At 49.3% G+C, this 20,214-nt stretch overlaps 2 protein-coding genes across 3 annotated transcripts; both read left to right on the top strand.

The window, feature by feature from the left end:
• Positions 1-167: 167 nt before the first annotated feature.
• ECH1 (enoyl-CoA hydratase 1) lies at positions 168-9,309 on the top strand. 2 transcript variants are annotated; one of them, XM_061388196.1, is made up of 10 exons: positions 168-300; positions 1,184-1,385; positions 1,514-1,602; positions 7,232-7,356; positions 7,441-7,489; positions 7,627-7,691; positions 8,273-8,343; positions 8,429-8,500; positions 8,764-8,914; positions 9,097-9,309. In XM_061388196.1, the coding sequence occupies exons 1-10, from the start codon at positions 249-251 to the stop codon at positions 9,199-9,201; spliced, it is 981 nt and encodes a 326-aa protein (XP_061244180.1). In that variant the 5' UTR covers positions 168-248; the 3' UTR covers positions 9,202-9,309. The 2 variants fall into 2 exon arrangements, with proteins under 2 accessions (XP_061244180.1, XP_061244181.1); XM_061388197.1 differs by lacking the exons at positions 7,232-7,356; positions 7,441-7,489.
• A 185-nt stretch (positions 9,310-9,494) lies between these two features.
• LGALS4 (galectin 4) lies at positions 9,495-17,615 on the top strand. The gene is made up of 11 exons (XM_061388195.1): positions 9,495-10,770; positions 11,093-11,181; positions 12,907-13,111; positions 13,938-14,072; positions 15,803-15,829; positions 15,934-15,960; positions 16,074-16,112; positions 16,514-16,543; positions 16,835-16,923; positions 17,119-17,284; positions 17,366-17,615. The coding sequence occupies exons 1-11, from the start codon at positions 10,726-10,728 to the stop codon at positions 17,510-17,512; spliced, it is 999 nt and encodes a 332-aa protein (XP_061244179.1). The 5' UTR covers positions 9,495-10,725; the 3' UTR covers positions 17,513-17,615.
• The last annotated feature ends 2,599 nt before the right edge of the window (positions 17,616-20,214 follow it).

The raw sequence follows: 20,214 nt of genomic DNA, 5'->3' as shown, positions 1-20,214 counted from the left end.
CAATGTTCAAAAGCACTGTGAACTGTTTTCTTAGGTCAGGTTTCTACTGGGTTAAAGGTTTCATGCGGAATCACTCTAATGGCCGGCGAACTTAGAAGACTGTTTCCGGTTGCCCTTGATAAAGATGGCGGAAAGGGGGACCGTCTCCGCGGTCAGCCTAGGGCTTCGATGCCCTCACCAAGCATGGCGGCCTTTTGTGCCCGCCCCCATCGCTTACTCTCGTCGCCTTACACCACCAGTCAGTGGCAATGGCGGCAGCGTTTGCGGCTGTTCGGCGATTCGGCAACTTGCTTATCCCGCGTGAGTCACCTCTTGGTCTTTGAGGGGTCCTTTGAGCTGTCGTGCTGTCATCGCGACAGTTGGACAGAGAGGCCTGTCCAGGGTCACCGAGGGTTCGAACCCCTTATTAAACTCACAGGTCTATGTGCCCCCATCCAAAGGGCTTATGTCTTACAGTTGGGCCGCTGACAAGCTCAGTGTACTCAGTCTGGGGTGAGTACCATGATCACAGGGCTTTCTGGGTGGCGCTAGTGGTAAAGAACCTGCCTGCCAATGCAGGAGACTTAAGAGACACTGGTTCGATTCCCGGGTCGGGAAGGTCCCCTGAAGAAGGGCAGGGCAACCCACTCCAGTATTCTTGCCTGGAGAATCCCATGGACAGAGGAGCCTAACGGGCTATGGCCCAGAGGGTTGCAAAGAATGGGCTAGGGCCAAAGGATTGCTTCACGACTAGAGCAACTTAGCGTGCACCACAGTCATGGGTCTGAAGTGATCCTCAGGCTGAGGCCTCGGATAAGTGCACCTGAATCTTAAAGTCTGGTGGTGGTGGTGCTTTAGTCACTCCGTGGCGTCTGACTCTTGTGACACCATGGACTGTAGCCTTCCAGGCTCCTCTGTCCATGGGATTTCCCAGGCAAGAATACAGGAGTGGGTTGCCATTTCTTTTCCAGGGGATCTTCCTAATCAGGGCGGTCAAACCTGGTCCTCCTGCATTGCAGGCAGATTCTTTACTGAGTGAGCCACCAGGGAAGCCCCTCTTAAAGTCTGTATCCCCTAAACCGAGGCCTCTCATAGGCTGTGTCCCCCAACCTAGTGTCAACTGAGATGTGTACCCTCTGCTTTTGAAGGTGCTGTGCCCCGTATTCAGGGTCATCAAAGGCACTTCCTACCTCTGTCTCCCCAGGATTGACAGCCTCCAGCAACCTGGGTCTCAACCTTCGCCCAATGAGTGCCTTTACACAAGAGGAAGCCTCCAAAGCGTCCCCAGAAGAAGCCCCAGGCCACAGCTATGAGTCCCTTCGGGTGACAGCTGCCCAGAAACACGTTCTGCATGTGCAACTAAACCGGCCTGAGAAGAGAAATGCCATGAACAAGGCCTTCTGGAGGTCTGGCCTGCAGATCCTGGAGGCCTGCCTGCACGAGGAGGCAGGGGCTGGGGCACTGGGCAGGGGAGGGCCTGAGGGCAGGGGATTCCCACCCCAGACACAGCCCTTCCTCCTTTCCCCTTCTGCAGAGAAATGGTGGTATGCTTCAACAAGATTGCAGAAGATTCTGACTGTCGTGTGGTGGTGATCTCTGGTGCAGGAAAAATGTTCAGTTCAGGTAGCAGCTGCTCTCCACATCCACCCCTGCCAGTCTCCCCTGCTCCTGGGAGTAGAATAATGCTTCATAATTAGGGTTTTAAGCAGCTTCTAAATTCTGCTTTATATGCATGCTAAGTCGCTTCAGTTGTCTGACTCTTTGCAACCCATGGACTGTAGCCCACCAGGCTCCTCTGTCCATGGGGATTCTCCAGGAAAGCATACTGGAGTGAGTGGCTGTGCCCTTCTCCAGGGGATCTTTCTGACCCAGGGATCAAACCCATGTCTCATATGTCTCCTGCACTGGGAGGCGGGTTCTTTACCACTAGTGCCACCTTTTACTTGGGGAAGGTCTGCTTAAATCATTTTCAAATGTAGAAATTAGTCCAACAAAAGACAGGATCACGGGCTCTAAAGTCTGGGTTTTCACGCTGAATCTATGGCCTTGATGAAGGCCCTTGACCTCTCAGTCTTTTTTTGGGTGTCAATAAAATGTGTTGTGATAATTACATGCTTTCTGGGAATTCCGTATCAAGTCCAATGTTAGGATTTGGTGCTTTCACTGCAGGGGCCCAGGTTCAGTCCCTGGTTGGGGAACTAAGATCCTGCCAGCTGCACATGAAGTGGCCAAGACCTTTTTTTCTTAAATACATGTTTTTGTGCAGTTAATTTTGAACCTACATGAACTGATTTTCTGTTCATGTCTATTGGGTCTTTTGATTGTCCCACAAGTCTATTCATCAGGTTGGATAATTTCCATCGATCAGGTTCATCGTCTCCTTTGTCTTCTCTCTTCTGCTGTTAAACCCATCTAGTGATTTTTTTTTTTAATTTCAAGGTGTAAAAAACCCAATACTGCAGAGCACAGTAACATGAGATATGCCTGTATCTTAGTTTCCTTTTTTTTTTTTTTATAGTTTCCATTCTTCTGCTGAAGTTTCATATCTTTTTATTCATCACAATCATATTTTTCTTTGCGTCATTCAGCATGGTTACAATGGCTGTTTTTAAAATCCTGTCTCCTGATCCCAACATCGGGGCCACCTTGGGGTCAATCTCTGTTTATTACCTTTTCTCCTGAAAAAAAAATGAGTCTCATTTTCCTGTTTCTTTGTTTTTGGAGTAAGGTTGGATTGCATGTATCCTGGATGTTGGACTATGGAAGAAAATGATATGGAAATTCTAGATCCTATTACATAATTCCAGAGTGCTGAATTTCCTGTTTTAGCAGCTACGTTGGTATCAGTTTTTAAATCTCTTTGCTGGGCTGTAGGTCTGGTTCATGGGTCTCTTGTTATAGAGATTTGGGCAGAGCTTATACACAGAATCTGGGGCTCTCCTCTCTGGCTGTCTGCTTTCTGGAATTTTACCCCTTCATTTTCCATCAGTTGAGGTCCCCCTGGACTCTGTCCTATGGTTCTTCAGGCACAACTTCACCCTGTACTCAGGTTAAATTAAAAAAAAAAAAACAGGTAACTCACTTGACTGGTTCCTTCTAGAAGAATCTGCTTGGTACCCTCAGGTAATTGGACCTTGTTCATCTAGGGCACATAGTTGGCATCTGTGGGAGGCTCCATGCCAGAAGTGAGGGATCACATACACTGATTTCTGCACAGGGCGCAGCCCAGTGCTGGGGACCCAGTGGCGACTGAGATAGCCCCAGGCCCTGCCCCTCCTTCAGTGGGGAAGACTGGACATTAAACAATGTATTTCTTTGTGTTTCCTCTCTTTCTTTCTGTTCTATTTCTCTGTAACATCTTTGCATGTCCCTTGTTTCCTTTTTCTGTTCTTCATTTCTTTGTTCATCCATTCAACATTCTGCGAGGTCACTCCAGTGTCAGCCCCCTTCCTGGGTGACCCCGACCTTGAAATAGGAAGCAGCCTGTTTTCTGACCCCTCATGCTGATGAAGTGCAGGATGAGGGTTCATCTCTAGCTGTGCCTGGCCAGAGGTCCTCATCTTTCAGCTCTCAGTTGATTGTGCCCATTTTGTTCCATTTTCAACCTGAAGGCCAGAAAGAAGACATTTAGTTTAATTAGCAGTTTTAAAGATTGAATGAAACTGCTAATTAAAAAAAAAATAGTCCAGACTTATTTACATTTGTGGAGTGTCTCTGAGCACTTTACACATGTTAATTAATTCTCACCACAGCCCTATGAGACAAGCTCAGTCATCATCCCCATTTGATAGATGAGGAAACTGAGACCCACAGAGAGGAAGAAGTGTGCCCAGTCCTTATTGTTAGGATTTTTGAATGTGGGCTGCCTGGCTGCAGAATCCTTGCCCTTCACCACTAAGTGACTATGGCTCAGGTGTGTGGCAAGCTGATTCAGAGTATTCCTGGCCCAGTAGCCAGCCACCTCCCACCCCTGCCATCTCCACACACCTTCACCTCTCTGTGAGCTTCTGATCTGAAGACAATGGCGATGCTATGAGCACCCATGGGTGCAGTGGTAAAGAATCCACCTGCCAGGCAGGAGACACAGGTTCGATCCCTGTGTTAGGAAGATCCCCTGGAGAAGGACATGGCAACCCACTCCAGTATTCTTGCCTGAGAAATCCCACAGACAGAGGAGCCTGGCAGGCTACAGTCCATGGGGTCGCAAAGAGTTGGACACAACTTAGCAACTCATCACCGCCCTCATCAGGTTGCATCGAGGATTAAATGAGTTAATAGGCACCAAATGTTAATTCATGTGAAACTTTTATTGATGTAGCTGTTATTCTTGATGATGATGAATAACTTAATTATGACAGTGAATGAGATCTGAAACATTTAGAGGTTCCCGGGGAACGAGATGAGAGACTCCTCAAAAATGAGTTCTGGCTCTGGAAGGGAAAGACCTCATACCATGGTCTGGGGCCCTTTATTCCAAGGGGTTGCAGACAACCACCCATGTCTGCAGATCCAAGTAGGGCAGATAAACCAGCAAAGCCCGTGGGAGGAGGTGTCGCAAGTTGCCGAGCTGAGCTTGTTCTGGGAGTAAGCGTGGTTCCCACTGAGTCATACAAGCTTCTTGGACCTGGTGTGGAAGCCAGCAGATGCCTACAGACTGATGCAGGTGGTTCTGGCCTTGGCAGAGATGGAATGTATAACAATAGGACCTATTGTGATGCCATTACATGCCAGGCACTGCTCAAAGCGCCATGAGCTCTGTCTCTTGAATCCTTGCAGCCCCATGAGCTCTAGGGAGGGTTTTAGCCTCAATTTTCAGAGCAGAAACCCAAGACCCAGAGAATGGAGTGACCTGGCTGAGGTCACACAGAGTTCTTTTTTTTTTTTTTTAAATAATTTTATTGTATTTATTTATTTTGGGCTGTTCTGGGTCTTCATTGCTGCAAGGGCTTTTCTCTAGTTGTGGCGAGCAGGGGCCACTCTCTAGCTGTTGTATGAGGGCTTCTCATTGTGATGGCTTCTCTTGTTGCGGAGCACGGGCTCTAGAGTGCAAGGGCTTCAGTCGTTGCAGCTCCTGAGTTCTAGAGTGCAGGTTCAGTAGTTGGGGTGCCCTGGTTTAGTCACTCCACAGCATGTGGGATCTTCCTGCCCAGGGATCAAACCCATCTCACCTGCATTGGCAGACAGATTCTTTACCACTGAGCCACCAGGGAAACCCTATTTTATTTTTATTTGAAGGATAATTGGGGTTATATCCTACTCATATTTAACTTGCACAAATTCAGCTCTACCAAGTCAACACTCCTCTGTTCTCGCTCATTTAAACAAGCTGCAGAGGCCACAAAGCTATAGAGGGTCAGGGGTGTGGCCAAATGTGGGACTGATTTTTCCAGCTTTGTCAAATTGCACTGTTCAGACAAGTGAAAAATGAGAATGATTAACCTCAGGAAGAAGAAAATTCTGCTCAGAACCATCCTGTAGCTCCATCTCACTCAGAGTCAAAGCCAAGTCCTCCTTTTGGCCCACGAGGCCCCACAGAATCTGCCTCTGTCACCTCTCTATCCTTGGCTCTTCCTACTCTCCTTGCTCACTCTGCTCCACTACGCTGGCCTCCTCCATGGTCCTCACGCAGACACCAGGGGCACTCCCACCCTAGGGCCTCTGCACTGGCTGTCCCTAACATTGAGAACTGTCTTATCCCAGATATCTGTACAGTTTCCTCCCTCTGGTCCTTCAGATCTTTACTCATATGTCACCGTTTCAGTGAGAGGGTCCCTGACAACCCCAGTTAATACTGCAACAGCCCTCACTGCACATGGCGTATGCCTGTGCACATGGGCACGTACGTGCGTGCACACACACACACACACTCACACTCCATTCCATTTCCCTCCTTTAATTTTTTTAGTACTTTTCTCCACTGGACAAAATGAATTTTCTCATTTGTTTGTTTCCCCCGAGAAGAGCAGCCCCCTGCGGGCAGAGCTTGTTGTCTGTGTTGTTCATTGATGAAGCACCTGCTGTGTACTAAGCTGTGTTAGGCACAGGGATAGAGTGGGAGGCAAAAAGCCAAACGCCTTGCGTGCACGCACATGCCTGTGCATGTGTATGTGTGTGTGTGTAGCTGACAAGCTCCTCTGCTCATGGATCTCACATCCTAGAGAGGGAGACAGGCACACAATTATGTGATAACAAGAGGGCAATGTGGGAGGCACGGCAAAGGAGGTGAAGGGTGACAGGCAGCTATCGAGCCAGGGTGGGGAGGAGGGCCTCCCTGAGGAGGTGGACTTTGCCCTGTGGCTTGAACAGTGTGATGGAGTCTGTCTTGAGACCATTGCTGGGGAAAGGCTGCTCTAGGCAGAGGGAGGAATAGGCATGAAGGCCCCAGGAAGGGAATGTGTCACGTTGTTGTAACAGCTGGTGGAGGCCTGCGTGCCCAGTGGAATAGGTTAGAAATGGTGCTTGTGCAGAGTTGGTAAGGTCCTGGTATAAGACCCCGCATTTTGTTCTATATGAGAGGGATGGATGGATGGGAAGAAGAGAGGGCCCTGAGGTGATCACAAGGGCCCTGAGGCTGTGTGTGAGGAACAGAATGTGGGAGCAGGTCAGTGGAGGAAAAGGTCGAACTTGGGATTGTCTTAAGGTTGGAGTGACAAAGACTGCTCCATTTCTGACCTCCCTGTCTTAGGAAACATTACCACCTTTGACGAAATTAGTGTTAGTTGCTCAAGTCATGTCCAACTCTTTGAGATCCCATAGACTGTAGCCCAGTCCACAGAGGAGCCAGCCCTTCTGTCCATGGGATTTTCCAGCAAGAATACTGGAGTGGGTTGCCATTTCCTTCTCCAGGGGATCTTCCCGACCCAGGGATCAAACCCAGGTCTCCGGCATTGAAGGCAGATTCTTTACCGCCCAGAGCCAGCTGCATGGCTCTGGGTTTGAAATCTCAGTTCCACTGCTCACAAGCCAGGGTGACCTTGGGCAACTGCTTTAAGCTCCCTGTGCCTTAGTTTCTCCCCCGATAAAATGGAGGTAGTAATAGGACCTACCTTAGAGGATCACTGTGAGGCTTAAGTGAGCAGAGACTCAATACGTGTTAACTTGTATTGCCCTTCACACCCCAAATGCGACCCCTCCAGAAGTCCTGTGTGAGTTGCTTTCTCCACTGTGGTGGTTTGCCTGGCCTATGACCTCTAGTTGGGGCAATGGGTAGGGCCTGGGAGGCTAGGTGAGCCTCCCCACATCTCCCCACCAGGTATCGACCTTATGGACATGGCTTCAGACCTCCTTCAGCCCGCAGGTGACGACAGTGCCCGCATCAGCTGGCACCTCCATAGCCTCCTCACCAGATACCAAGAGACCTTCAGCGTCATCGAGAAGGTGACTCTGGGAGTCTAGCAGGGTGTCCCCCCGACCTGCTGCTCCCGGACCAGCCTTGACCCTGCCCTTTCTGTCCCCTTCCAGTGCCCTAAGCCGGTGATCGCCGCCATCCATGGAGGCTGCATTGGCGGAGGTTGAGTCTGAACCCACCCACCCCAGATCTGTTGCTAGTTAGACTTTGCCCCAAGGTGCAAGCCCCTGCTCCCCACTCTGGGAATGGGTGTGGGTCAGTCCTGTGGTTGTTCATTGTCTCTGGCCTCTACTTCCCAGGAGTGGATCTCATCACTGCCTGTGACATCCGATACAGTACCCGGGATTCTTTCTTCCAGGTGAAGGTGAGCCATTCTCCCAAGCTTCTGCTCCCTTGGGTCCTACTGAGGGCTGAGAAATGAGTGGCAGAGCCGGGTCAGAGCAGGGACGGAGCAAGCTAAAGGGGGTGGGAGTGAGCCTCTATGGCTTCATGGAAGAGTTAGAATTGAATCTTAAAAAGTAAAACTTGGCCATTGAGGACATCAAGGGGAGGTCAGGGAGTCAATGTGAGGTCAAGAGTGAGTCAAGGTGTGGGGGAGGGGAAGAGGGTGGGGGTTTTGCTCAAGTCAGTGCTGGAGTGGGTGGGAGGCAGGATGGAGCTCATGGATGGAGGGGGTCAGGGCAAGGCTTTTCCTGGAGATAGATGCAGCTGACTTCAAAGAGTTGGGAGGACAGAGGAGTTGGAAGGTGGGCTATATTCTAGAGCGAAGGAACCTATATGGGCAAAAGTCTGTGGATGGGAATGAAAAGGGGTGTCTGGGAGGGGCGTCTCCGAGGTGAGAGTGTGCTGGGACTCTGAGGTAAATGCAGAGTTTCGCTGGCATTGAGGCTGCAGTGGGGACAATACTGGGCAGAAACCAAGCACTAACACTATGGCTTCCCCCAGGAGGTGGACGTAGGTTTGGCGGCAGATGTGGGAACCCTGCAGCGACTGCCCAAAGTCATCGGGAACCAGAGGTGGGTGAGAGGAACCTGGGGAAGGGGACAGCAGAGCATCTCCTAAACCGGATGCCATCCTCTTGCATGTCCTGCCCTCTTGCAGCCTGGTCAACGAGCTGGCCTACACTGCCCGCAAGATGATGGCTGACGAGGCCCTGGAGAGTGGACTGGTCAGGTAAGGGCTGAGGCCTGTGCTGGATAAGAATTCAGGGACAGGCAGACTTGGGTGGGGCTCCCTGGATTCCCATGCACCTTAACTCATGGATTCCAAGTGGCCTCCTCTCTGTGGATGGTCTGGAGTCTACTGCCTTGCTCCGATTGGTCCATTTCACCAGTGCTGTCTTCCACTTTCTACTGCGATTGGTCACTTCTTCATCCATGGGAGGGAGAGGAGAGCTCTTCTCAGATTGCCTGATTTCCTATTCCTTTCATCCTCAGCCGGCTCTTCCCAGACAAGGAGAGCATGCTTGATGCGGCTTTCACCTTGGCAGCTGAGATTTCCAGCAAGAGCCCCGTGGCGGTGCAGAGCACAAAAATCAACCTGATCTACTCCCGCGACCATTCGGTGATGGAGAGCCTCAACTATATGGTGAGACTCTCCATCCAACCAGTCACACCCATCTCTGATTCCCTGAGTGACCAATCAGGACCCAGCGGCCATTTACAGGCCTTGTCCTCTGATTGGCTCGCTGCTATCTCCCTCCTATTTTTCATTGGTCCAACGAAAATCTTCCTGTATTCTTTCTATTACCGGCTGCCATCTTTATCCAGAAATCCTGGAACATGAGCATGCTACAAACAAAAGACATCATGAAGTCTGTCCAGGCCGCAATAGAGAAGAAGGATCTGAAGACCGTCTCCTTCTCTAAGCTCTGAGAGGCCTGTCATCCCAGGTCTTGACACAGGGGTCTGGCTTTGCCCTGCCTCCTGCCTGCATGTTCTCATTCACGGGAAGGGAGGATTCATAAAGATGGTCCAGCTTGCTGTCTTCTCAAGTCTTCCAGTTTTTATCTTTATGACACATTTCTTCCTGCCTTATCTTTGCCCCACGAACAAGAAAGCAATGTAAAGAACCCGGTGTCCTTGTTGGAAAGAGAGGCGAGGCAGAAAGAGTAGGTAGATCAATGATCCTGGGGGCTCTAAGGACCACGGTTGTGTTGAATGTTGGGAATAGAGATTTGACCAATTGGGAACGGGAGCTGTGCAGATGATGACCATTCAGAGTGTTGGTGGGCAGGCCAGGCCTGGTAGAAAGTCATGTGATTCCCTTTAGGTTGATGAGGCTACAGATGGTCTCCCTGCCTGCTTTATGCTTAAGGGCAGAGTCTACCCTGCCTGGTACCCACTCACCACAGAACATAGTAGGATCTGGTGCTGGAGTGTGGCTAGGAGTCAGCTGCTACACACTCTTGGGCCAACTGCCTCACTTCTTTAGGTTTCGAGTTTTCCATAGGTAATCTCAACCTCCTGGGGAATTAGGACTAGGCTCTTTCACTGCGGTGGCCCAGGGTTCAGTCCCTGGTCAGGGAGCTAAGATCATACAAGCCTGGTGGCACTGCCAAAAAAATTAATTAAAAAAAAAACAACTAACCTCCTGGATTTATGTTTGGAAAGAGAGCAAAGTATTATTTTCCCTCTGTCTTTGAGTATTTTAGCATTACTTTGGTGTCTTGTATATACCACATCCTATTCTGCATATTTATTAATTTAGTGACTACTTTCAAGGACTCTCTGAGGTTGATACTATTAATATTCTCCCATTTAACAGACAGGCAAATGGGCAAATTGAAGTGAAGGCACTGACCCAAGATCAAAGCCAAGAAATGGCAGAGGAAGGAATTCAACCCAGAGCTTCTGGCTCCAGAAGTTGGTGATCTAAACCACTACATACACAATATAATGTACATAGTAGAGCCATGCAGTGGGCAAGCAATAAATTTAGGTCTTTTCACAGTTCCTGGGGGTACCAAGAGTGCCCAGGTCCTCCCTGCTTTCACTTTTTTCATTGCCCATCTGTTCTGACCCACTCCTTTTAGCCTTGCCCTGCCCAACCCTCCTGGCCTCACCTTCCCTCTGCTAACAAAGGGCCAGTCAGGTTTTATGGGCTCTGATAAGGGCCAAAGTTCACCAGCACTTCCTCTTTACAAAAGAGCCTAGAGCGGCTCTGAGCTGAGTTGCACCAGGTGTGGCCCCAGTGATCTGGATGCTGGTTGGTCACTAGTGAGGCTGGTAAGAGAAGGGAGCCTGGGATGTGCAGAAGAGAGACCCCACCATGGACCCTGCCCTGCCAGCCACACCCTTATCCTCAGCTATAAGAGCCACCCACCACCTGCTAGCTGCCACCATTCACGACTCCTGCAGCTTTTCTCACAGGAGAAGTCACCAGCCCAGCCTCTAAAGATGGCCTTTGTCCCTGCACCAGGCTATCAGCCCACCTACAACCCGGTGAGATACCCTAACCCCGGGGTTAGCTCCACCCGGACCTCCACGCACCAATTTATCCTCATCCTGAGCCTCAGAGGCACCCATCTGTGACCCTTGGGGCTGATTTACCCAGTAGTGACCCTGGAGCCTGACTTACTCCCACTCTGACTCTCAGGCTATTTGCTTCCATCTCTAACTCAGCTCTCTTCATCTCACTGATCCCTCCCACTTTGGTTTCCTCTCCCTTGCTTAATGGAGTGGGGCTGGAGGGGCTTCTGAATAAGTGGTAAGGGCTGCAATAGGGAGATGACCTTTGAGGCCCCTCACCCGACCCCATCTGCAGACGCTGCCCTACCACAACCCCATCCCAGGAGGTCTCAGAGTTGGAATGTCCATTTACATCCAAGGAGTGGCTAGCGAGCACATGAAGAGGTAAGACCCTCACCTGTGCCAGGCGAGCAAAGGAGGAAGTGGGGAGAGAAGGGGGTGACTACAAACGGGGCTTCCAGCCCAAATGCAGGAGGCCTACTTCCCTTCCTCCACCCTGGCTGAGAAGAGGACTCTATGTCACTGCATCGGATGGCCAAAGACCAGCCCTGGTCTGGGGAGTCCAGGGTTTGGTGATCAGATCAAGAGGGGGACCCTCGGGACTGGGAGGTGTCAGGGAGACTCACTATGACAGGTGGCCCCAAACTTGGAACACTGGATTGGAATTGATGGGTATGATAGCATGAATTAAGATCATGGGCTCAGAACTGGTCCACTTGAGTTCACATCCCAGATCTGTCACTTACCAACAGTGTGACTGGGAAAGCTCTGTGTATTTTACTTTCTCATCTGTAAAATGAGTTTTGAGGATTCAATGTGTAAAATGTGTAAAGTAGTATAATCAGTGCTACAATAACTTAGCTTTTAAAAAAATGTTATTTTATTAATTTATTTACTTTTGGCTGCCCAGGGTCTTCATTGCTGCATACAGGCTTTTCTCTAGTTGCAGTGAGGGGGCATTACTCTCTAGTGGCAGTGTGCGGGCTTCTTTTTGTGGTAGCTTAGCTTGATGTGAAACACAGGCTCTAGAGCTCGGGCTTAATAGTTGTGATGCATGGCCTCAGTAGTTGCTGCTCACGAGCTTAGTCGCCCTGGCACATGTGGAATCTTCCCAGACCGGGGATTGAACCCGTGTCCCCTTCACTGGCAGGCAGAGTCCCAACCACTGGGCCATCAGAGAAGTCCTTAGATTTTTTTTTTTAATTTTATTTTATTTTTAAACTTTACATAATTGTATTAGTTTTGCCAAATATCTTAGATTTTTTTTATGGCTTTAAAATAGGATCGTCGTTTCTTTGTTCATTTTTTATACATCCGCTGAGCGCCCACTCTGTGCCTAGACGCTGGGAACAGAGCAGTCAACAGGACAAAGATCCCTGGAGCTGACATCCTAGTAGAGGAGATGGATAAAAAATAAATTTAACTCAAATATACAATTTGGCAAATGGTGATAAATGCTATGGAGACAAATAAGGAGAGAAGAGAGATGGGAAACAGATGTGGGGGAGAGGATGTGGCATTGTCCCATTAAATAAGGTGGCCAGGGAAGGGAACTTTTCAGCAAAGACCTGAAGGAGGTGAGGGAGGGAGTCTGGGGTGTGTCTGAGGTGTATCTGAGTGCAAAGTCCTGAGGCAGGTGTGTAAGGCACCCTTGCGGTAATTTGTGGGATGCTGATGTGAAATGAGCTGTGGAAAGTGCTCGGATTTGGGTCTTCCGGACGACAGAGAATGAGATGGTTGGATGGCATCACTGACTCCATGGACATGAGTTTGAGCAAGCTCCAGGAGTTGGTGATGGACAGGGAAGCCTGGCATGCAGCAGTCCATGGGGTCGCAAAGAGTTGGACAGGACTGAGCAACTGAACTGAACTTGAGAGTCCCTCTGGCTGCACCTGGGGAATGGGCTTCAGGAACTGGGGACGGGGATAAAGAGACTTGAACTGATAGATTCAAGTTTGTCGGGGCAAACGCAGGAGTCCCAGGGCTGGTCCTATTTGAAACTGGGTGGGGGAAGGATTTCTCATAAGGACAGGGAGTAAGCGACGGGGTAGCGATGGGAAACTGCCCCTTGGAGTGCGGCCAGGGGTACAGCCCTCCGTGTCCCGCCAGGTTCTTTGTGAACTTCGAGGTGGGGCAGGGCCAAGGGGCAGACGTCGCCTTCCACTTCAATCCCCGCTTTGATGGCTGGGATAAGGTGGTCTTGAACTCGAAGCAGAACGGCTCGTGGGGCAAGGAGGAGAAGAAAATGAGCATGCCCTTCCGCAAGGGCGCGGCCTTCGAGCTGGTGTTCATGGTCATGACGGAGCACTTCAAGGTCAGAGCCGTGGGGGCGGGGCCTCCCCGCCCCGCTCCTCCCTCCCTCCTTTTCTTCCTTTCTTCCTGCCTGCCTGCCTGCCTGCCTTTCTTCCCTTACTCCTTCCCACCCGCCGTTTCTTTCTTCTTTGTCCCTCTCTCCCTTTCCCCTCCCTCCTCCCTTTTTTCTTTTCTTTTCCTTCTTTCCTGCCTATTAGCCAATTCTTTTTCTTTTAATTTTTTTTTCATTTAGAACTTTTTAAATACAAATTCTCTCATCTCTTTTTCTTATTCCCATTCCTCCACCGTGGAGACCCTTCTGACATGTTTCGCGTTTATCATCTTGCCCCTCTGTGTTCTTGTGAGATTGAGATTTGTGTTAGTCGCTTCAGGCGTATCCAACTCTTTGCCACCCCATGGACTGCAGCCCGCCAGGCTCCTCTGTCCCTGAAATTCTCCAGGCAAGAATACTGGAGTGGGTTGCCCTTCTCCTCAGGGGATCTTCCTGACCCAGGCGTCGAACCCAGGTGTCCCCCATTTCAGGCAGACTCTTTAACTTCTGAGCCACTAGGAAAGCCCAAACACACGCAAAAGGAAGCACCGAATTGTGGGAAACCCTCCTCTCCTGGGCCAGGGCTGATAGCTGTCAACTCCAGGTCTGTCTGCTCCCATCTCTACCTGCCACTTCCCCTCCCCTATCATTTAACTGCAAATCCTAGATATCATATAATTTCATTCATAAATATTTTTGTTTTGACCCCATGTCAAAAAGCTCCCTATTGCCTGCTTCCTGTTTCTGCCTTCCCAAGGTCATGGGTGCCGACTCTGACCTTACCCCTGCCCTCCAGGTGGTGGTGAATGGGACTCCCTTCTATGAGTTTAAGCACCGGATCCCGCTGCAGATGGTCACCCACCTGCATGTGGATGGCGACCTGATGCTTCAATCAATTAACTTCATTGGAGGCCAGCCTCCCTCAAACCAGGTGTGTGGTGTCTCTCTCTCCTGTCTGCTTGTTTCCTTCCTTAATTCGTGCCCAGGTTTACTTATTTCCTGGGCACTTTCTCTGTGCCAGACCCACTGCTGGGTGATTCCATGGACCCAGCGGCAACCAAGACAATCTACTGGGAAGATGGCTCTGTTGCCAGATGGTGGTGGCCACAGGTGGTCAGTGCGGGGGTGGGAGGTATACAGGGGATTTGGAGAGTCTTTCTTTTTCTAAGGTATTTGAACCATTTTCTACACCATCATTTTGTTTATTTTCACTTATTTTTTTGGCTGTGCCACTTGGCTTACAAGAGCCTTGTTCCCTGACCAGCGATTGAACCCTGGCCCTTGGTGATGAAAGTGCAGACTCCCAACCTCTGGACCATCAGGGAATTCCCTGCAGGGTGTTAAGGAAGGACTTTCTGAAGGAGACATAGGTGTGTGAGCTGAGTCAGAAAGCACAGACCCAGTGACCAGGAAACCCACTCCCAGGTCCATAGTGAACGATTGGCCACCAAAATACAGGCACTAGAACCCTCCCAGCAGCACCACTTGGAGCAGCTCAAACTCCATACCCCTGGCATGTCGTTTAGCTGAGGGCTCTCCGCTTCCCAACCTGTGAGTCCCCCAGTCCCTCCCAGGGGAAAGTACTCTCTGACGATCATCAGCCCCATTCTACAGATGTGGGAACTGAGGCACAGAGAGCTTAAGTAACTTGCCCAAGGTCTTGGAGCTTGTAATTGGCAGAGGCACAGATCAAACCACTCTGCCTCCCCAGTGAGGAATGTCTTCATCCATAGGTAACCTCAGGCCTAGGGTAACCTCATTTTACTCTTGCGCTCCATCAATGTATTGTATTATTTTTTTAGTTTTTATTTATTTATTTTTGGCCTCACTGCCAAAAATGAGGGAATTCCCTCATCAATGTATCTTAAAAAAAAAAAAATGGAAATTCCCTGGTGGTCCAGGGATTATGACTTTGTTCTTTCACTGCTGAGCAATTGGGTTCGATCCCTGGTCAGGGAACTAAGATCCCACCAAATGCACAATACAGGCAGGAGAAAAAAAAAAAATGAAGCTATTTTTTAAAACTGGCTTAACACAGAAGTCAAGGCAGAAAGGAGTTCATTAGAAACAGAGAGAAAGGGTAAATAAAAATTGTCTAGATGGGGGAAAAGGTTTTCTGGGCACAAGAAGCCACAGTTGAGAAGGTGAGGGCAAGTGAGAGAGAAACAAAGGCAGGGAGAGCCAGAGACTGAGAAAGAGAGAGTCTCACACAGACTGAAAATGCCTGAGACAGACAGGGGAGAGATGGGAACTTGGCTGGTAAAAGCACCCCTGGTTGCCTCAGGGTGGTCACGCAGAGTGAGGGGCAAATCGTGGTTGGTGATGAGGTGAGCAGAGTGTTATGTGGGCTTGGGAGGTGTTCTGAGGATGCTCACTTTATTGCGGGACTCCTGGATTGAGGAGGGAGGTGAGGAGTGGATGAGGGTCCTGGGACAGCAGGAAGCCAGGAGGGGGCAGGTATCAGCCTTGTCCTAGAGGGGTGGGGAGAGGTGCACTGAAGATCCCTAAACTTGATGAGTTCCTTGCCATGAATGAGCCATCTGGGCACACCCAGAGTTCCCATGGATGGTGGTGGCGGGTTGCCCTGGGGCAGACATCCTTGACACCTTCCAGGCCCTAGTTTGGGGCCCCCCTCATTGCCTCCTTCTCCTCTCTCCACAGATGCCCATGCCTGCTCAGGCATACCCAGTAAGTACCTGCTGGTGGGTGATGGACTTCCCCTCGAGGTGTGGGTTCAGTGGCTGAGGAGGCCCTGGGGCCCCCCTCATTGCCTCCTTCTCCTCTCTCCACAGATGCCCATGTCTGCTCAGGCGTATCCAGTAAGTACCTGCTGGTGGGTGATGGACTTCCCCTCGAGGTGGGGGTTCAGTGGCTGAGGAGGCCCTGGGGCCCCCAGCCTCTCATCACTCATGTCTTCCTTCTATCCATGTAGAGTCCCGGACAGTACTATCAACAACAAAGCAGACTGCCTGTAAGTGGGACAGTGTATGGCCATTTGGGTGTTGGGTGGCAAGAGTTGGGGGTGGTCAGATTGGATCCCAGTTGTATTAATCCAGCACCTAGAGATATGCCTGCATGTAGTAGCTGTTGTTGTCGTTTAGTCGCTCAGTCGTGTCTGACTGTTTGTGACCCCATAGACTGTAGCCCGCCAGGCTCCTCTGTCCATGGGATTCTCCAGGCAAGAATACTGGAGTGGGTTGCCATTTCCTTCTCTGGGCGAACTTCCCAACTCAGGGACTGAACCCACATCTCCTGCATTGGCAGGTGGATTCTTTACCTCTGAGCCATCAGGGACTGCCCCTGTATGCCATAGGTGTGCCCTAATTTTTGTCGAATATTACAGAATAGTATCTCCTCTTCCTCACTTCACAGACCATGGAGGGACCCCCAGCCTTCAACCCGGTAAGGTCTCTGGCAGGAGTTTAGGGTTCTGTGGTGGGCAGTTTGTGGGAAAACAGGAGTGGGAGGTCCTGAACCACTGGGAGACCTGAGAAGTTTGGAAACAGAACGGGCAGAGCACATTTGGGACAGGAGGTGGGTGGGGAGAGGGTAGAATTGGTGGTCGGAGTCGGTGGGGCTTGGAGGTTTGGAGCGTTTCCCAGGATAAGTGAATGCTCCTCTCTGAAAATTCGTCCCTGCCTCTGGCTTCTGGGGACCTGAGAGATGTTGGGGTGTTGTGTTTTCTTTCCACAGCCCGTGCCATTTAATGGGAGACTGCAAGGGGGGCTCATAGCTCGAAGAACCATCATTATCAAGGGCTACATACCCCCTACAGCCAAGAGGTACAGAATCTAGATTGAGGTGTGAAATCTCTGTCACCATCATCGCTCAAACCTAGGAGTCTGAACCCCTAACCCCCTCCTCCATTGGAGACCCCGGAGTCCAGGCCCCAGTTCCCTCTTTCCTTGGGGAGCAAGGTGCTCCCCCAGCCCCCCTCCCATACCCCCACCTTACTCCTGCCTTCCTCTCTGCCCCAGCTTTGTCATCAACTTCAAGGTGGGATCCTCTGGGGACGTGGCTCTGCACATTAACCCCCGCATGACCGAGGGCGCTGTGGTTCGGAACAGCTTTCTGAATGGCTCTTGGGGATCTGAGGAGAGGAAGGTCTCCTACAACCCATTTGGTCCTGGACAGTTCTTTGATGTGAGTCTGGGGTTTCTTTCCCTGCTTCCCTCTGAAGCGTCTGTCCTGGCCCTGGCCTCATACCTGCCCTTCTCCCTGCAGCTGTCTGTTCGTTGTGGTGCAGATCGCTTCAAGGTGTATGCCGATGGCAAGCACCTCTTCGACTTCTCCCATCGCCTCTCAGCCTTCCAGAGGGTGGACTTGGTGGAGATCCATGGTGATGTCACCTTGTCCTACGTCCAGATCTGATCTATTCCTGGGGCCATAACCCTTGGGAACACAGAGGAATGGTTGGATTTTTAGGTGGACCCTTTCTAAGCCCCTAATAAAATGTCTGAGGGTGTCTCATGAATGTATGTGACTCCATTCACTTCCCTCATTGTCTCTTTCTTTTTGATTCAGCCATCCAGTCATCTGGTCATCCATCTTCTCATCATAATAAACCTAGGCCTTTGAGTGTATCAACCCATTCACTCCTCACAATGCCAGTAGGTAGGAACTATTAATATCTTCCATGTGTAAATGATGAAACAGGCAAAGAAAAATGAAGTTCACTGCCTAACGTCACAGAGTCCTTAAATGGCAGAACCAGGATTCAAATCGAGGTGGTCTGGTTCCCATGCTCAACCACTGTGTAGTCTTGTAGTGGGAATTCCTAATAATGTACTTTTACAGCCTTGAGAAATTTCACAGAAATAGCACCTGAAAAAACAACATATTATGTTTTTATGTTAATGACTATCTTTCATGTTTTTCTTAAGAATTATCACCTTGTTACAAACTCCAAGGCCAGACCCAGAAGGGAGTATGACTGGGATCATGAAAACATGGACCCTGAAACACCGGGTTGGCGCCAGGCATGAACACTGCCTAAGCACTTGCTAATTGTTCCCGAGACTAGCCCAGAAGGGAACGGCCTGGGATAAGCACAAGGAGATCTGGACTAAGTCAGTGTAGTTCATTATGTTTAGAAGTACATGATTAACATAACGTGTCTTGAGAAGGATAAGATCTGAGAAAGCCTTGTAGTCTGCAATTAGGAATAAAAGATGAACTCAGAGTGGACTCTGCCCCTCAGTCCAATAGAGGCTGCAGGTCCCCTGACCCATTGCACCAGATTTCGTGTTCTGGCTTCATTCTTGTCACGTGCTCCTGGACCATTAGGGCAACATAACCTGTTGTCCCATCCACCACTATATCCATCTAACCAAAAGTCCATAGATCTATTCAACATCTAAACATCTAGCCACTCGCTAGTCCATTTATCCATCTGTTCAGCCATCTTTTCATCCAACCCTTCATCCATCCACCCATCCATTCATCTCTCCACCTCTTTCATCATCCAGCAATATTTCTAAACAGTCATGCAAGCATATGTTCATCCATCCACCTAAATATCCAACCATTCATTCACTCATCTGTCAATCTTCCTTTCCCTTTATCCATTCAGCTCTCTGTTCATCCACTCATCATCCAATCCTTCACCTTCCATCTATTCAAGCATCTATTTACTCATTTATTAGTCCATATGTCTATCCATTCAGCCATCCTTACATCCAAATTTCATTCATCCATTCATCTCTTCACTCCTTCATTTGTCCATGCAATTCTCTGCCTTACAGCACATCCATCCATCCATCCATTTGTCCATTCACCTCTCCATCCAGTCATCCATTCATTTCTCCATTTATATCTATCCATTCATCCATTCATCTCTTCATGATTAATTCCTAACTGTTTATGCACCCATTTATCTCTTCATATGTCCACTAACCATCTGCCATTTATTCAGACATCCCTTTATCATCACCTTTGTGTTGATTTAGTAATTCATTTATTTATACTTTCTTGCATCCATTTATTCCCTTATAATTTGACTTACTCACTTGCTTGTTCTCATGTCCAGTTATTTGTCAGTGCCCACTCAGTTGCTCATTCAGTTTATTGTCTCATTCATTCACCTAGTCTAGTTCTCAAATAGTTCTATGTTGCAATCTCCTGGGGAGTTTTTAAAAAATATTGATATCTGATCCCAACCCAGACCTTGATTAGATTAAACTATATAAAAATACCATTTTTGTAGGTTTAAAAGTGCTTAAATGTCAATCATTCCATATGTTCCAGCCTGGTATATCAGTAGCAGGTCCCAGGCATCAGTATGTTCATTTAGTTCTTCAGATGATTCTATGGATTTGTCAGACTCTGATCAAAGATGTTCCTCAGACCCTGGATGGATGCTAGGAGGGGTCAGGAAGGGAGGAGGGATGACCTGGGCACCTCCAGTCTGAGGCTCCTCCTTCTGGACTCTCTCTTGTCACACTGAACAGTCACTGCCTAGGAATGACCATGGAGATACACATCAGACATGAGCCTAGAGGGGCTTAGGGAGAGGGGCCCCCAAAGAGCTGGGGAGGTCATGTCTGATTTTGTATCACTGCTGCAAAATGTCTGAAGAAATAATGGCTACAGACTTACCCAATTTTATGGAAGATATTAGATTCTAGATCTAAGAAGCTCAATGTACTGCAAGTAGGATAAATACAAAGAGATCCTTACCTAGACCCAACATAGTCAAACTGCAGGAAGAAGGAAAAATGACAAGGACAGTTTTGAAAGCTGCAAGTGAAAAACAGCTCAACACAAACAGGGGAACAGCATGTGTTTACAGAAAGAACTAACTGTTCACAGAAACAATGGAGGTCAGAATGCAGTTGAATGATTTATTCAGAGTGCTAAAGAAAGGAAAACTGTCAATAATTCTATATTCAACAAAACTACATTTTAAAACTGAAGGCAAGGGACTTCCCCGGTGGTCCAGTGGTTGAGAATCCTCAACTGCCAATGCAGAGGATGAGAGTTCAATCCCTGGTTGGGGAACTAAATTCTCACATGCCCAGGGCAGCTAAGCCCACGGGCCACACCACAGAGCACTCTGTAACCCATTTGCCACA

The sequence above is a fragment of the Bos javanicus genome, chromosome 18 (genome assembly GCF_032452875.1).
Source record: "Bos javanicus breed banteng chromosome 18, ARS-OSU_banteng_1.0, whole genome shotgun sequence".
Classification (NCBI taxonomy): domain Eukaryota; kingdom Metazoa; phylum Chordata; class Mammalia; order Artiodactyla; family Bovidae; genus Bos; species Bos javanicus.
The sequence above is the reverse complement of the archived record's forward strand: the minus strand, read 5'-3'. Positions and strand labels throughout refer to the sequence as shown.

Bases quoted from the DNA above. Each gene is read 5' to 3' on its own strand.
- ECH1 (XM_061388196.1), top strand. From the start codon at position 249: ATGGCGGCAGCGTTTGCGGCTGTTCGGCGATTCGGCAACTTGCTTATC. The intron at 301-1,183 runs GTGAGTCACCTC...CTGTCTCCCCAG, and splicing joins CGGCAACTTGCTTATCCCGC to GATTGACAGCCTCCAGCAAC. The intron at 8,501-8,763 runs GTAAGGGCTGAG...TTTCATCCTCAG, and splicing joins CTGGAGAGTGGACTGGTCAG to CCGGCTCTTCCCAGACAAGG.
- LGALS4 (XM_061388195.1), top strand. From the start codon at position 10,726: ATGGCCTTTGTCCCTGCACCAGGCTATCAGCCCACCTACAACCCG. The intron at 10,771-11,092 runs GTGAGATACCCT...CCCCATCTGCAG, and splicing joins ATCAGCCCACCTACAACCCG to ACGCTGCCCTACCACAACCC. The intron at 16,924-17,118 runs GTACAGAATCTA...TCTCTGCCCCAG, and splicing joins ATACCCCCTACAGCCAAGAG to CTTTGTCATCAACTTCAAGG.